This window comes from Callorhinus ursinus, unplaced genomic scaffold, assembly GCF_003265705.2.
Source record: "Callorhinus ursinus isolate GAN/ISIS: 27379988/994484 unplaced genomic scaffold, GSC_fseal_2.0 scaffold10, whole genome shotgun sequence".
NCBI classification, from domain to species: domain Eukaryota; kingdom Metazoa; phylum Chordata; class Mammalia; order Carnivora; family Otariidae; genus Callorhinus; species Callorhinus ursinus.
Window position 1 is genome coordinate 7,253,706 of NW_027397072.1, and position 17,806 is coordinate 7,271,511.

The 17,806-nt window shown below is 44.7% G+C and overlaps 1 protein-coding gene across 3 annotated transcripts in view; it reads left to right on the forward strand.

The window, feature by feature from the left end:
• Positions 1–17,806, forward strand: part of ASAP2 (ArfGAP with SH3 domain, ankyrin repeat and PH domain 2) — a 110,599-nt gene that overhangs the window by 47,605 nt on the left and 45,188 nt on the right. For all 3 annotated transcript variants that reach the window (XM_073896974.1, XM_073896975.1, XM_073896977.1), the window contains exons 7-10: positions 6,362–6,437; positions 6,729–6,815; positions 15,612–15,715; positions 15,809–15,878. In XM_073896974.1, coding sequence (XP_073753075.1) covers positions 6,362–6,437; positions 6,729–6,815; positions 15,612–15,715; positions 15,809–15,878 — 337 coding nt within the window. The remainder of the gene's footprint in view (positions 1–6,361; positions 6,438–6,728; positions 6,816–15,611; positions 15,716–15,808; positions 15,879–17,806) is intronic.

Consider the following 17,806-nt stretch of genomic DNA (forward strand, 5'->3'; position numbering starts at 1 on the left):
AAGATCAGGAATAAGCAAATCTACAGATGAGTGATGGCCAGGACTTAGGAGGAGTGGGGAATTACTGCTGATTGGGGTAGTGAAAATATTCTAGAATGAGACGGTGCTGATGATTGCACGATTTTGTGAATATACTAAAACCACTGAATTGTACACTTTAAAAGGGCAAATTTTGTGGTTAAAGAATCTTTCTCAATAAACAATATAAAAATCTGTAGTAATTATCAGATGTATTTATTTTTACCCTTTTTTCAGAAGGACAGACTGGTTTGATCTAACACATGATTCACAGATGGTTTTTGTTTGCAAGAAATTAGATGGGGTTAAGGCAGTATATTAAATTTCATATATGTATATTTTTAAAGATTTTATTTATTAGAGAGAGAGCATAAGCAGGAGCAAGGGCAGAGGGAGAGGGAGAAGCAGACTCCTGGCTGAGCAGGGAGCCTGATGCAGAGCTCGATCCCAGGACCTCAAGATCATGACCTGAGCCAAAGGTTGACGCCCAACTGACTGAGCCACCCAGGCATCCCGATATATTATTTATCCTATAAAGCAAGTGACAGTGCTGAGCTAAGGAGGCTGAATATGGTAGAGAAGGAGAAGCTTCCATGTTTGAGGCTGCCTCACATACTCAGCTTGGCCAGCATGTGAGCCCTGCACAGCCTGACCCTCATCATGCCTTGCTCATTTGCTCGCGCCCCCCTCCCACTTCTGCCTGACCCTCAGCCCTAACACAAACCAGCCCCTGGCTCATCCCTCGCTTGCTGAGCGGGTGCCCTGTGTCCGGCACTGTCCTGGATGCTGGAGATAAGGGAATGTCCATCACAGACATAGTTCCTGCTCGAATCAGCTAGGCAAGTGGGCTGAAGCAATGGGTTTATGATTGCACATTTGCAACGTGTTCGGAAGTGATGGAATCTAACAAAGAATAGAAGGACCTGATTTAGATTAAGATTGAGGGCAGACACAGGATTTTTCTTTCTTTTTTTTTTTTCTGTTTCTTGTTGTATTCTACAGCCACCAGACACAGTACCTAGTCCATAGTAGATATTCAAATACTTTCTGAACTAGCTGCAGGCCTCTTTGAGGAGACATGTATTCTGAGATCTAAAGGATCTAGCAGAGAAGAAATAGGGAAAAAACATTCCAGGCAGAGTCAAGATCTCAAGAGGCAGGAAAAAGCGCAGTGTGACATAAGCATAATGAGTGAGGGGGAGGGTAGTGTGACATGAAACCGGATGGAAAAATGAGAGACGTGGATGGCCTTAGGAGCCTTGTGAAGGGTTTTAGATTTTATTCTAAGTGTATCAGGAAGCTCTCAAAAGTTTTAAGCAGGGGATTCATTCAGCAAGGCACTATTTGAGGTTTTGGTGATAACTTCTTACTCATGAACCTTCAGTTCTGATGGGGTGGATAAATAGTAAACACAGAAGAAAGTATGTAACAGTTTTAGGGAGCAGGCGTGGCTATGAACAGGTGAAACAGTGTGACGGATGGAGAGAGAGAGCAGAGTCGATGGGAAACACTTGGAAAGACTTCTTGGTTCCATTCCTGTTTTAATAAGGGACAAACAAGAGTGGGTATGGGTGATCACTTAGGTACACAGTCCTGTTCCGGCACCATCCAGGGCCAATGAGTTCTTGGCCTAGACTGGTGACAAAGCCAGCAGATGGTGTGACTGATGTGAGAAATCCTTGGAGGTTGAATTGCCCCACCTGTCTGTCGCTTTTCCCCAAACAGGCCGTGCCGCACGCTGATGTGCCTCTGCACACACTGCTCCCTTTGCTAGAATGTCCCGACGCTCCCTTTGTGCCTTCCCCTAGCTTTCTGGTCATCCCTGAGACCTACCTACTGCTCCTTTGAACTCGCCCGGTCTTCGCCTGCTGGAATTACTTCTCTTCCTTTTGCATTATCACTATACCAGCTGTTTATCTCCAGAATGGCATCTTTCATACTGTGTCATGTCTCTCACCAAACTGTGTCTCCTTTAAGGAAAGGGGCCATGATATTATTTGTTTAATCTGCAGTGCATGGTGCATGTACCTGGCACATAGTTGCAGAGGTGAGTTGCACTGTTGAACTTGGCTCAGCTTTGGAATTTTAATACGGTGCTGGTGACCGTGCATCTGTGAAGCCACTGAGGTTCGGCAGCAAAAGAAGCTGTGTTGCGTGGTTCATCCTAGGTTAAAAGAAGAGCTCCAAGCTTGGAAAAAGAGTCTCAGAGGTTGGAAAAAGACCCCTAATTTGTAGCATTTTCAAGGTGAACTATTTTATAGAGGCTCAAAATCCTAATTTTGTGATTAACACGCAAATTACTTCTTCAGTAGTTATCCTTGTAACCTTATGTGAGGCAGATTAGGAAGTGGGTTGCTTCCTTGCTAATATTTTATTTTTAAGAAGCTATTCTGGGACTTCCTTTTTTTTTCTTTATTTTGCCCAAACTGATCCGTTGGGTAGCAACAGACCACTTGTGGAAAAGTGAACTAGTTGGCCTTTTATGGGCACGAGCTCAGTAACCTTTAAAAACGATGAATCTTCCATTACTTCCTGTGTGTGTGTGTGTGTGCACGTGCACGCTGCATGCTCTTCAAATCACTTGCACAGCTTTGACTTTTCTAATTCATATTCTGGGGGATAAACTGCAGAGCTGGAGTGACTCATCTGTTGGACAAAGGACCATGTGGCTGTACATTGTTGGTTCTGGTAGCTCCTTCATGTTCCCCAGTTAGCATTCCCAGTCTCCCGTCCTCACCCCAGACAAGCGCTGGGCTCTGAGGGGCAGGGGCAGCCTGCTTGGCCAGCACCTGTTCTCACATAGTGCTATTCTGTGCAGGTATGAAGAGGCCTCTGGGTGTAGACTAGACTCTGGGAGCTATGTTTGGGTGTTCACCCTTAAAACTGCCTAGATATGTATTATTTTGCTTTTTATTCATTTTTGCTTTTCACTTTCAGTGTTCTTGAAGAGTACTTCATGTTCTTTGTTTTTTATTTCATTTAAAGAAAGAAGTTGCATCTCTGCCTAGTTCCTGGAATATCCTGAAAATGTGTCTTATTAGCCTTTGTTGCTGAAGGTTGAGTCTCTTATTCTCTAATGGAATCTAGAAATAGGGCAGTCTCTAAAACAATAATAAAACAAAAACAGCCATGTTCTAAATAGTGGTGATGAATGTTGAATTGACTTGTTCTTTGAGCAGTTATCTGCTGAGAACCACGATGACCAACTGTTGCCTGATGTACTTGGGATACGGTGTTGAATGAGACACAGGGCCAGGGTGTAGAGGGCAGGCAGGCCATGAGAATGGGGTGCTTTTATAAAGCCTATAGCCGGAGGGAGAGGCCACCCTGCTTGGTGGGAGCTTGAAGATTGAATCTCAGTGGGTGCATTTTAAAGGGCTGGGTAGAAAACATTTAATAAAAAACAAAACTGATATTTAGTAATATTGATGGTAAACATTGTTTGAAGCTTGGGAAAGTGTTACTGGTTCAACCTAAGAAAAATGTGCTGGGTTTGTACTTAGAAATGTTACGGTGGGGGCGACAGGGTCACTTAGTGGTTAAGCGTCTGCCTTGGGCTCAGGTCATGATCTCAGGGTCCTGGGATTGAGCCCCACATTGGGCTTCCCGCTCGGCAGGGAGTCGGCTTCTCCTCTCTCTGCCCTTCCCCCTCCCCGCTCATTCTGCCTCTCTAATAAATAAAATCTTTTTAAAAAAGGGAAAATAAATAAATGTCACAGTGATGGGGCACCTTACTGGCTCAGTTGGTAGAGCATGTGACTCTCGATCTCGCGGTTGTGAGTTTGAGCCCCACATTGGGTATAGGGATTACTTAAAAATAAAATCTTAAAAAAAAAAAAAAGGAAAGAAATGTCACGGTGGTGACAGCCAGCAAAGCAAGGACAGAGCCCCTTTCTTTGAAACTTCCCCTGAGGCCAGGGAGGGTATACCTAGGTGCCAAAACATGCCTCAAAAAGGAGGGTACATGGGGCGCCTGGATGGCTCAGTTACTTAAGCGTCTAACTCTTGATTTTGGCTCAGGTCAAAGGGTCATGAGATCAAGCCCTGCGCCCAACTCTGTGCTGAGTGTGGAGTCTGCTGAAGATTCTCTCTCTCCCTCTCCTCCTTCCCACCTCTACAAACAAAAGAAAACAAAAAGGAGAGTACAGGAAGATGGGCAGTTTGACAATCAGAGGAGGAGGTGTTCTAGGTAGATGGTTAAGACCGGCTATGTGATCACAAAGATAAAAACCAAATCTCAAACCCAAATTGGTATTGTTACTCCAAGCGCCCTGCCCAGCGTCACGCTGACGGTGGTGACTGCGACAAGAAACGCCTCTCTGAGTACTTGCTCCGCGGCAGGGCTCTTGGCACTCCAGATTCCTGGAGCCATGCACCGGCTCCCCATGCGGGACCAGTCTCCTGCGGTGCTCTTCTGACTCCTCACCCTGGTGTTCTGTCCCCCTCTCTTCGTCCCTCTTCTTTCTCTCCTTCCTACCTATTTCATGAGAATTTGAAGGGATTAAGGAAATAGTTCTGTAAAGAAATAATGTAACTGAAGCAAATTGTGAGAACCAGATGAGTTCAGGACAGGAGGGGAGAAGCTCGGTTTCTCAGGCCTGTGTGTGTACCTCCATATCTCCTGTGCGGTTGAAAAGCACCTGCTGTGTGCTGCCCATCGTGCCAGGAGCAGAGGGCCCAGAGGTGCATAAGACAAGGCCTTCCTGCCCCGACTGTGGACACAGCCCTGGAGAGGTCACTGTTGCCCTATCAGGAGTTATTCCATGTTCAGAAAAAAAGCATTAGGTAAAATGTAGGGATGAAAATATAAAATAAAGAATTATGCATATATCTAAACATTAAGGTTAGACCATTCTCATAGTGCAGCTTCTGTGATTCCTAATGCCTGGCTAGTAATGGTTCAGAACCCACATCCTGTGTGTATATTTCCCTCTTCCTTCCTCTCAGAATTATTGTATTCAGTGTCATGCTTCATTTCTCTCACAGCCCCTTCTGTTCCTTATATACTTCACGTGGGAAAGTCCCACAGGACCCTGGCTGAGTTGATTAACATCACCTCACATGAACACATGGGAAACCCAGATCACATTTTGAAGATCATCTCCTTCCAGTTACCTGGCTGAAGTTGGAGACTCCTTCCTTCCTTCATTAATTTATGTTTTCATTCAACAAATAGTGTGTGCTTGAAATGTGCCTGGCTTTGTGGATACCGTGTCCCTTACCCTCTTAGAACTTTGGATCTAAGGGAGGGTGGGTATACATAATGGTAGTTGTGCTAAGGGTTTTGAAGCAAGACACAGTGCTCTGAGAGAATATAGCAAGGAGACTTCTTTTAAAGTAAGGGGTCACGGAAGCCTCACTAACAAAGAGATAGTTAATTTAAAATTTGAAGAGTGAGTGGGAATAATCCAGGCAAAACAGAAGATATCTGCAGGGAGAACTCTTTAGAAAACAGAAATAGCATATGCAAAGGGCCTGAGGCAGAAAGGATCTGATGGCCTTTGACCAAAGGCTGCTAGCTCTGGAATCTAGTGGATGAAAGGGGCGAATGATGCTACCTGAAGCTTGGAGACCTAGGCAGAGGCCAAATCACACAGGTGTAACAGACCTTGTTACGTTTTGAACTCTGCCCTGAGCTTACAGGGAAGCGTTTTCTTCATTCCTCTCAAAAGGGTTCTACAGCATGCTTCAGGGGCAGTGCTGAGCCTCAACCCGCTGTTGCTGCAGAGAAATCTGTCTAACTCCTCCTGTATTTCCTGCATCACTTATTATAAACAACTTCACAAGCATTGGGTTCTGGGCTTTGAAAGAAAAAATTTCCTTTTGATATTTGATCTCAAGTTCTCTAACCACATTTCCTTACTCTGCAGATGGGGCATGGCCATTCACCTGCATCAGACTCGCTTCGTTTTTTTCTGCCTTCTCTTTTCCACTTAGCTGCTGACTGTCTGGGAAGATTTTTTAGTGTATTGTTCTTACTTGCACCCCATGCTTTTTTGAGCTCAGACTTTTCCATTCCTGAACCAGAGCCTTCACTGCCTTTTGTCAGTAGGGGCCTGTTTCCCATTATACACTGAAAATTTAGGGCTCCTATCATATGGGTCAAGAGCAGTTATAAACACTTAGGCTTATTGCAGTTCCTTTTCTGTTACTTCTTGCGGTTTTCAGTGTCATTTTATTCTTTGTTTGCCTGATATTTTAAAGTTTGGTTCACACAGTATTTTCCCCCAGGAATTGTGTCATGATTTCACTCACTTTCCTTTAAAGAGGTATTTTCTCCATGTAATAGAACTGTTTCCTCTTTTATGAAACCCTATCTGTGTCTCTTCTTTTTTCCTCTTAGTTTTTTCCAGGACGGACTGAAAGCAGTTGAGAGCCTCAAGCCTTCCATTGAGACACTTTCAACAGACCTTCACACAGTAAGTGGCTAGTGGCTTCCCTCCCACACGAGTGTCAAAACAGTTTTTATGAAACAAATGCTTTGATTTAAGCATGGCTTCTGTATGATCCCATGTTTGCATGCTGCACCACCCAGAAGCTGACAGCCTGGTGGGGCCCCGTGGAGGATGGAGTCCCCGTGGCCATCCTCTGTCGTGGCTGGGGTACGGGACCTGGTAGGGGAGGCATTTGTTGAGGCGATGCCCTACGAACTCCCAGAACCTCGCTGTACCTCAGCCCTGCTTCTCTCTTCTTTGTTTTGTTTTTTAAAGATCAAACAGGCCCAGGATGAAGAAAGAAGGCAACTGATACAGCTTCGAGATATTTTGAAATCAGCATTGCAGGTTGAACAGAAAGAGGTGAGGAGATTTAATTTTGAAAGATTGAGCTTGTATACCTGTGTCTCAGAGACTTTGGGACAGAAGAATTCTACATTCAGGTCCTCCAGGAGCTCATAGTTCACCCTGGGGCTGTATCAGGCCAGCACCAAGCATTTGGTTTGCTCCTTAAGTCTGGTTTTATGAAACCATCTTTTTAAGATCTGTTTATTTCATGGGGGGAGGCATTTACTGGAGACCTGGCCTTCATGGTAGCATATAAATCCTTTTAGCGCTCTCTGGTCGTAAATGAGTAGCTCTCAAAATCTCTGTTACATAGATAATCGGTATTTATGCCATTGATTTCCTACCTGGAACTTTGTGGTTTCTGTGGCCCCGTACGAGGTGGCCACCTGCATCCTCCAGCCCTGAGATCATGCTCTGTAAAACATGGGGAACTAGAGTCTCCTCCAGCTGCATTTTGATGAGCAGGAGACCTTAGTTTCTCTGGCATCATGTCTTTCTGATAATCCCTTTTCTGCATGCTAACACATCCACAGTGACAATTTGTTTTGGAGGCTTTTAAAAAAATATTAAAAAGTAAATTTTTAAGGTAATTCTATGATCTGTTTACTACAGGGTGGGTATTATAATGTGAAATTGAACATAACCCCCTTCCTTGTACATAAAGGAATGTATTTAAATGTATAATTAATAGATTTTAGATAAATAACTATTAAACTACTTAGAGCATGAAGTTCACTGTTGGCAGTTTGGTATGCTCAGTTTTGAGTTCCTGTACTATAACTGAATATTGTTGTTTCTCTCCCAAATGCCTTTACCTTTGTGACCGAAGTCTAGGAGAGTAAGTAGTGATCAGTATTTTAATAAATTGGAGAGTTTTGCATGCTTTCTTCATGAACTTAAATTGGTTTCTTCCGTGCATACATTAATTGCCAGTAGCATTTTTAATTTTAACCCTTTCTCTGGGTTTTATTAAAGGGTAAAGAATTTGGATTCTCAAATATTACTGAATGGAAAATTTCCAAGTTTATGGTTTATACATTTGCTGTTGTCCCTTCATGGAAGCAGAGCGACTCACGCCCTCCCTCCCCTCCTGCTCTCTAGCTGAATTCTTCATGTCCTTCTCAACCACCCGCAGCCCTGCCTCTGCTCACTCCAGCCCCGGTGATCTGAGTTCCAGTTATTTCAGTCAGGACATACTCCTTATGGGTTATTGGCTATGTCTTCAAGTGCACAGATGCTTTTTCTCTAGCTAGACCTTGAGCAGCTTGAGGATGCCCTCCTGCCTTCTGTGCCTCGCCAGCCATGACATTGTAGGACCATATTGCTCGTTTACTAGGTTTTTGGTAATGTGGGTCAGCTAAGCGAGAGATTGGCAGATTGAGGTCATATGTGAGTGCTTGAAATTACCCATGGGTTGGTGGCTTCCTCCCAGTCTGGAGAATATAGATCCTGATGCTTTGATATTCCCAAACGTGGATGATAAGCAGAAAAATAAGAAGGAGAAAAAGAACTTGGAGTATGGAGAAAACAGTGGCTTAGGTTTAACTAGAAGAGGTGGTGTTAGGTGTAGGAGCCCCAATGCCATCAAAGCAGCGGGCTTCCCAGCACGGGTCTGGGAGTGGTCGAGAGCCGCTCTTGTCTGAAAAGGAGTATCAAACCCACGAAGCGAAGCTCAGGTTTATAATAAAGGAGAGCACAGTGTGCAGTTGAGTGGTCCTCTGGGCGCAGTGCAAAGGCCCTGTTTACTTTGGCTGTGCAGAGTTAGGAGGTTTGGGAAAACTGGCTATTGTCAGCTGGTTATTTATAGCTTTGCAGAAAAATATAACAAATCTACCAGCACAGACCAGAAGTCTTCACGGTTTGTTGTGTTTGTGTGTTTTTATTGACCAGCCCAGCTGCCCACAACTGCACAGAGGGATCATAAGAACCTTCTTTACTGCTCCTCTTTGGCTTTCTGCCCAAATATGGAACTCTCCAGTTTCTTGGTTGTGGTTGTGTCATACTGGATGTTGTATTATGCTCTGCATTGCTTTTTGATGATGGTATTCCATAGAGTGGATGGTCTCTGAACACAGTTGCCAGTAAGAAGCAAATGTGCATAAGTGGAATTTTATATATTATTAAATGCTTTTTATGATTGGGGTTCTGTCTCTTCCAGTTACAGCAAGAATTGAACATTGGACACTCATTGTTTAGCTCTCATTCCCTTTTTTTTGGATTCTCTCTCTGACTTAGCTGAAGGTGTGATAGTTTTTATTTAATATTTACAAAAATTCTTACTACCTAATTTCAGTTCATGGGGTGCCTAGGTGGCTTAGTCGGTTAAGCGACTACATAATTTCAGTTCATAAAAATTAGGTAACGTGCCCCAAGGAAACTGCATTGATGATTGGTGCGAGCCGCTGTCCTATTTCCTTCCTGTGAATCTCAAACGTCAGTCATTTGATCTAAGTGAAGAACGCGGCTCTTACATATGGAGGCTTTGGGCTGCTTCTCTTTGTCACCCTGTAGCTACATTTTGGGAAGGAGACTGTGCCATTATGATCCCAGTGCCCCCATACCTCACTGGCATTTTGTATTTTTTGATATTTCTGCTGTCTGTAACAAAGATTCTGGTATTTGATTTTTCCACCTTTATTATGAATTTTTTCAGATTTATAGAAGAATTAAAAAACTGTGCAGTGACTACTATATATGCACCATAGTTTTAACATCTGAGAAAGTTAAAGCCCTCCAGTTCTGCTCATTCTTGCATGAGCCTTCTGCTTCCCCATCCCATGTACGTCCCATCTCAGTGGAGTCCTGTGGGACAGATCCCGTTGCAGTGCTGGCAGATTCTCTGCCAAAACCTCATTGTTGGCATGTGGGTTCTCTGCTGTTCGCTGTTGAGAACCCAGACTCATCCCTCTGGTGGGAGGACTCAGCCTCTGGGAGCTGGTGTTGGTAGGCTTGAGTGCTGAAACCACAATGATTTTCCCACTTTGGACATCTCAAATGTGGTTTCTCTTCATGTCAGCTTTATGCTCCTCCCTTTTCTTTTTCTCTTTCTCTTTTTTTAAGATTTTACTTATTTATTTGAGGGAGGGCAAGCACAAGCAGGGGGAGTGGCAGAGGAAGAAGCAGACTCCCCGCTAAGCAGGGAGCCCGATGCGGGGCTTGATCCCAGGACCCTGTGATCACGACCTGAGCCAAAGGCAGACACTTACCCGACTGAGCCACCCAGATGCCCCAGTGCTCCCCACTTTTCAAGTGTCCCTGTCTGGTAGAATGTGTTTGAATAGTATGTGCTGTCCAGGGAGCAGAGGTCCGTGACAGCGATAATTCTCTTCCGACTCTGGCTTTTCTGATCTAGGCTTGTGTATCTTATCATGCCGAAATCTGTCCTTAATCACAACCCTCTGGCCAGGTGTTCACTTCCTTGTCTCTCTTCTGCCAAGCTCCCAGTGGCCTGACTGGCCTTCAGTTTGCCCTTCATGAAGACTTGTTCATTGAGTCACACATTCAACTCCCATTTTCTTCTTCTCTTTCTCTTTTTTTTTAAAGATTTATTTATGAGAGAGAGAGCATGTCAGGAGGGAGAGGGAGAGAGAATCTGAAGCAGACTCCCCACTGAACACGGAGCCTGATGCGGGGCTCCATCTCATGATAGTGAGATCGTGATCTGAGCTGAAATGCTCAACTGATTACACCACCTAGGCACCCCTCAACCCCCATTTTCTTAGTAGTTACTCTAGACCAGGCACTGCACAAACAGAGTAAGATAGATACAGTTCTCACCTCTTAAAGGGCTCACGGCCTGGGAGTAGGGTCAGAAAATTGGGGTACAGTGTGATGAGTACTGCAGTGGAGGTCAGCTCCCGGAAGGGGTGTCTCCCCTGTGTAGGAGATGGGTATGTGTGCTAGGTGGGTTAGTATGTCGGGAATGAGGATTTGGAGGATGATTCAGAGTTAGTGGAGTCCCAGCAGGTGGGTAGGGCAGGTGGGCCAGCTTCTGACCAGGACAGAAAATTCACCTGGTTAACTGTCTAGCAGAGCAGAAGAGCATGACTTAATCGTAGGTCTTCACTTCCTACTAGGATGGCGTGGAGCAAGTTACCTGATCTCTCCACGCCTTGGTCTCTTCATCTGTAAAACAGGAATGATACTGCCACCTCAGAGAGTTGTTAGGAGATCTGGAGGGTAGTCTCTATAAAGCACTCCACACATTGTCTTGACAAACAGGTTCTAGTTAGTTCGTCCATTCAACAGATACTGTGCTCCTAGATGCTGAAGAACCATAGTGAACCAAAAAATACCTAATTCCCACCGCTTGTTGGTTGAACAGCAGTGACTGTTGGTGGTGTTGTCTCTGATAGGTTGTTCTTCTGCCCACTTGACCCTCTTCCCCGCTCTGATTTGGGAGCCGTCACACCCCAACATAGACTGGCCCCCCCCGTTCCTGACCCCTGGCTCTCCCACTTCCCCAGTTGCCTGCCTTCATCCACACTTCACTTCCTGTCCCCTCACTGCCTCAGGGGTCTGCTCTGTGGTTTGGCCATGCCTACTTGCCTTATTTCTCAGGTTTTTCCGGGTACTTGATAACTGTGACCAGTAATCCAGACAACGGGCTTGCAGGGCAGGTGGTATTAGTCCACATTTACAACTTAAGTCTGAGAGAGGAGAAAAGTGTACTTGCTGGAGCCCACTCAGTAGTGTCAGGGCCAGGATTTGAACCCTGGTCTATTCCACTGCAAGCCTGTTCTCTTTAGCCAGATTATATGACTTTAATAATACCTTGTGTCAGACAGAATCTTCTTTAAAAAATATCCAGAAATAATGGGGAATGTGTGGTAATGAGATTTGAAAACACTGTTCTTAGACCATGGCTTAGTGCTTGCTTAGCAAAGCCCCCAGCTCTTGGTTGTGTCCATGTAAGTGGACACACCTGTCGTACCCCGAGAAGGTACTTGGACATATGTGGGACATACTTCGACATCACAGCTCTCCCTTGGTAGAGAAACTTCAAGCATCCAGGGGTGACTCCTTGGCAATCCATTTATCACAAGAATTGTCTGAATACAGGCTTTCTAAGAGGTAGATAGATAAAGTGTGTAAGTTTGTTGTTGTTTTTTAGATTATTTATTTATTTATTAGAGCGTGAGCGCATGCACGAGCAGGGGGAGGGGCAGAAGGAGAAGCAGACTCCCCGCTGAGCAGAGAGCCCAACGTGGGGTTCGATCCCAGGACCCCGGGATCATGACCTGAGCTGAAGGCAGATACTTAACCGACTGAACCACCCAGGCACTCCAAAAGTGTGTAAGTTTTTATGATGTTCTAGGGTCTTAGGGAGCTCAGGGATACTTTTGATGTAATGAGTAGATCTTTATATGTATAACATATGCAACATCATCACTCTTTTTTCCCCTGTTCCTGAAAGTTTCAGATATTAAATCTGCTGCTCATCTGGGCATTCTCTGTCTTGGCAGGACCCAATGCCTAATACTTCATATGGCCACATAAACTTTAGGGTCATGGATGGTTCCTGGGGTCTGAGAACTTGCCTGGATGTCACAGGATAGAGGATATGTGCTTATTGAAAAAACTTTAAGAGAGCCTTCTGAAGGTCCATAAAATGCCTACTTAATCTATGTGCTTCAGACACAGGGACAGTCTCCACATTGTGAGGCTCGCTCAGTCAAGTCCTGGGCATCCTTGGCTTTTCTAGGAAGTGCAGAGTGTGATGGAGAGTCTCCGAGAGTCAGGGTAACGTGGATACCCCAGCCCCCAGCCAGTCACCTCTCTGTGTGTTAGATTCTTCTTTTTCCCAGAAGTAAAGGCTCTTTTCTCTTGGATTGTATTCCATTGAGTTGCAGTCTTGGTTATGTGAAAAGGCAGACTTCATTTGTCACCCCTTCACCTGACCAGGTATTGTATAAAATACCTCTGTGAGCCGTGAAGAAAGGCTGTTTTTGTTGGATCACCTAGAAGTCACCTTGAAGATGCTGAAATAATTAGTTCTAAAGCAGATTCAATTTTATGTCAAATAGAATATATTCCTCTTATTTACACATTTTAAATTGTATGGCTTCAGATTTGCCTCCACTTTTTAATTGATTCAAGAAATGTCTGGTCTAAAGAATAAAACCATAATTTCTTCCTTAAAGTCTGGCAAAGGGTCTGATTCTGTTGAAAAGAGGAATGCCCTTTATCCTGTTCATAAGGCCTGTGAGCATTCTGATTAATATGCTTGGCATGAACACTTTCGGCAGTGTTGTCACATGATTCCACCACTTACTTTGTGCAGGGTTTTTTTTTCTCCCTAAATCAATAGTCGTATTTCTTGGTTGTGCAATTTAGTCTTTTGACAGGTTTATTTTTAGTCTTTCACAGGGATTCGTATAGGTGAGCAGCACTTCTCTGTTTCTCCTCCACTGCATTTATTCCGAATGATGCATAAAGCTGGGTTTGCTCTAGATTTCTAGTGCTAATATTCTGCCTTTCCGAGAGAGTGTGGAAATTGGCACCATCCTCTCCTGATGAATGAGTTGTTTGCCTGTCTAGAAGCAGGAGTGCTGCGTGAACTCTCTGTGAAGAATGAGGATGTTTCTCCTATTTTGGGGTCTATTTGTCTAGGCTCTGTTGTCAATTCAATAATGGGATGCCTGAGCACATTATTGATTTCTCAGATCAAGATTTTCTTTTGATTTTCCTTATTTACAGAGTAGTCCCATATATATTTCACAATTAAAAAGTCAGTGCTAAAAAAACAAAACAAAACAAAATGCCTGTGCTAGACAGACCATGTTCATGGAATGGAGGATTTAATACTGTTCAGATGGCCACCCCTTACTGATCTGCAGATTCAGTGCCACCCATATCAAATTCCCCCCTACCTTTTGGCAGAAATTGACAAGCTGATTCTAAAACTCATAAGGAAATGCAGGGGACCCAGAATAGTCAAAACAGCCTTGAAAAAGAACACAAGTTGGAGGACTCACACTTCCTGATTTCAAAATTCACCACTAAGCTATAATAATAAAGACAGTGTGGTACTGCTGCAAGGATAGGCTTACTGATAAGTGAAACAGAATTGGGAGTCCAGAAATAAACCCTTATACATATGGCCAATTGCTTTTTCAACATGGGTGCTAAGATAATTCAGTGGGGAAAGAATAGTCTTTTCAACAAGTGATGCTGGGACACTGGATAGCCACAAGCAAAGGAATGAATTTGGACCCCTACCTCACACCATAACCAAAAATTAACTCAAAATGGATCAGAAACCTAAGTATAAGAGCTGAAACTCAGAGTCTTCAAAGAAAACATAGGTATAACTCTTCATGATCTTGGAGTAAGCCATGGTTTCTTAGATGTGACATCTAAAGTACAAATGACAAAAGAAGCAATAGATAAATTTCATCAAAATTTAAAATGTTATGCTTCAAAAACCTTTAAAACTATCAAGAAGTGAGGTGGCTTACTGTTGCCTTCAGATGAAGTCGGTAACTGTGACTCAAGTCTGTCTGTCCCTTCTACCACTTGGCCCACTTTATCTAGCTACACTAGCTGTCCTGATATCCACAGAGGATGACCACAGCCACCACTTTCCTCTCCATGCATCTGTGTGTTGTCCCCACTGCCTTGGATACTCTCCCCTTATTCTCCATCTCTACTTGCTTTCGTCTTGAAAACTCAGTCCCTCCAGACTCCTGCAGCCTCCTCCACTTGGCCCTTCACTTCTAGAGTACTTGTGTTCTTGGTCTGGATCACTTTGACTGTCACGTATTAGTTCTTTCTTCATTAGCCAGTGCCTAGTTTCCCCAAGGATGGTGGAGATGAGACTGTGTCTTGGGACATCTTCTGGTGAGGGCACATGGAAGGAGCATCGAGGGGGAGGTTGGAATTCCCTTCCATTCTCCTCTCTGGCCCTAACAGGCTCTGCATCTTAACCAAATCACTTATTTTCATCGTGTTTTCCTCCATTACGAAATGGAGTGGTTGGGAGCTTCTCAATAAACCGTTGGCCTGTGAACTCTGTTCAATGTTTTGCTCCCCCGTTTCCTACGTCTGCCAGAATTTCCAGTTGTAGTATGGACAGCTCCTTTCCATGCTCGGCTCGGGGCTTCTGATATCATCTGTTCAATAGTTGAGCGCCCATTGGATGCCCGGGGTAGCTGAAGACTTGAGTTTCCAACTGTGGCAGATTCTCCACTGACTTAAGTGGATGGTCTGCCCTGAGGCTGAGGCGGTTGGGTTCAGTACTTTGGCCCCTTTGCTGGGTTGATGGGTCAGGAGGGGAATATTGTGCCAACACCTGGTATGTACCGGGTGTTCACACGTGTTCTCTTACTCAGACCTTACTATATTTACCATTTTACTGGGTATTGTTTTCCTATTTTCCAAGGAAGAAACTGAGGCAGGGAGCGTAAGTAACTTGCCGACAAGTAAGAGGTGGAACATTGGGGATTTTTCTTGCTTAAAAGTGCTGCCTTTTCTAACACATACATTACTTTTCTTCTGGAGGCTGCTTTTGCCACACCAGGAGCTTCTTGCCATTATCAGGGACTTAAGGCTCATACTTAAGTAAAATCTGTAACTTCCAAATAGCTTATTCTCCATCAGCCAGTTGGGGGATGCTGGTTTGACATTTCCTTCTCCAGCCTTGCAGGTGACATTAACGAATTCCTGGGTATGAGTTTTATGCCCCCCCCCCTTTTTTTTTTGGTGTGCCGATAGATGACATTTCTCTAATTAAAAAAAAAAATGTAAGGACGGCTTTTTTAAAACTTGGAATCTGGACAGGATTAAAAGCAACTTCTCGACCATTTTTAGGATTCACAAATTCGCCAGAGTACAGCCTATAGTTTACATCAGCCTCAGGGAAACAAAGAGCACGGGACTGAGCGGAACGGCAATCTCTATAAAAAGAGCGATGGGTAAGTGGCCGTGGGGCTGGAGGTGACGTGCGCATGGGTCTCCTGTGTCCAAAATTGCTCAACTCTTATTTTTTCTTCCCATTTATCTCTAAGGATCCGAAAAGTGTGGCAGAAAAGGAAATGTTCAGTTAAAAATGGTTTCCTGACCATATCTCATGGCACTGTAAGTATTCTCTTTTAATTCGGGGGCTGCTGCAGGGAGGTGAGTGGGGGATGCCAGCTGCTGGGCACCGTCAGGCCTTGACAATGCCTTTTAAAGACAACCCCCGCCCCTCCAGCTAGGAGAGCACATCTGGGGTCCTTCTCGATGTGGTGCACCTGCCCCCTGTTGATGCTGCTCCAACTGGGGAGAGCCTTGTCTCATTCACTGCCTGACTGGGTCGGCAGTCTTCATTTAGACGCCAGTGGCTTCCAGAAACAAACAGCCCACCACTTCCCAGCTGTCTTTGTGTCTGGAAATTGAACACCCTGCTTGGGAAGATGCCTACTTTTCCATTAAAGGGGAAGCGTTTCGGTGGTCAGTACTCTGGGAATCCGAAATCCAAGAGAAGAGAGATTTCACTCATGTATTGTAGAAATCTAACACACTGCGCCCAACCTTAATCAAGACCTTTTTCTGTCATCCTGTGTATAAGAGTCCTTGCAAGAAACGGAGGCCTCTATGTGTAGCCTATTGAAAAACCAATCAATCTGAATAAAATGATTTACTAATCTATCTCCCAGACCAGGGATTTTAAGCACAGTTACAAACACAGCCTTTCACACCGCGGTGCTCTTTCCCACAGTGGCTTAGGTGTATCATGCCTTACCTGGTATGACAGAATCTGGTAAATACCACGTAGGCTGGTAGACATTTTTGAAAATGTCTAAAGCCTGAGTTGTTGCTCTTTTGGGACTAATGAAAACACTGATGGTGGCCAGCGTTTCTGTTCCCAAGCAGAAGGCCTGGTACTATGTGCATACAAGCAGCCCCAGTCCTGTGAGTGCATGGGAGTAGAGATGACCCGGAGTCTTTGTCATTCCCCCCAACCCTCCTTTCCCACCAGTTCCCCTGGTGAAAGGCGGAGATGGGCAGGAGCACAGCTATAGACGGGTAAAAGCTCAACGTGAGTTCCGGAGAAACAGCTCTTCTCATGACTCATGCATAAGGAAACAGAGTAAAACCTCACTTGAGCCTCGATTGTGTCGCCCTGGGGGCCCCTTCGTTTTCACTGACTCTGCTTGGGGAAGAGAGAGAGAGACTGGGCCCTAGCATACATCCAGTGTCTGTAGGGATCTCTTGGGACCTTTGGCCTAGGGGATTGAATATGTCCCTTGCCTGGGCAAACAGAGATCATTTCTCTTTTCTAAAATCCAGCCTTCACTGGCCTCCTTCGTGGTCAAGACATCACTCCCAGGACTGTGCAGTTTGGATCCTGATGTGATGTTCTTTCCATATAGACATATGCCTGAGTGTTGGGGAGGGGTGCTATAGACTCAGGGAGGCCGATCTATCTAGTCACCATGCCTCTTTAAAATTAAGACCACAGACTGGATGATGGCCAGGTTCCGTCCCTGCTCCAAACACCTGTGATTCTGTGCTCTGCTTTCAAATTGTTTTCTACTCAGTTGTTTGTTTTAATTCAGGTTTATTGCCTCCATGCAGAAAATTTCAGAGTAAGACTTTCATTTTGTGCCTCTTTACAGCTCTTAAGTCATTTGGTATATTTGCCTCATTAAAGCATTCTGCTAGACCCAGAGCCTTGGCTTAAGCCAACGAGTCATTCTCCCTCCGAGACAGAAATGAAAACAGGCCTGGTAATCCTTTGCTCACAGTGTAAACTTGGGCTCACATCACTTCCATTACTTCTCCCTAGAAGATGCAGAGGCTCAGTTTCCTTTAAATGTTGATGGGTTGCTCCAGTTTTTGGCAGATAGTTATAGCTAGCTTTACTAGCATGCTGACAGCACAACTTGCATATTTAATAAGTGCTTTGTGTTTAGGGGGACCCCCGTCTAGGGAATCTCTGCACGTTCTCTCTGTGACTCACCAGGCCCTTCACAGCCTGGGCTGGGTGCTGTGGGAGCAGCCTTGCCTCTGGCCCTCTGCCT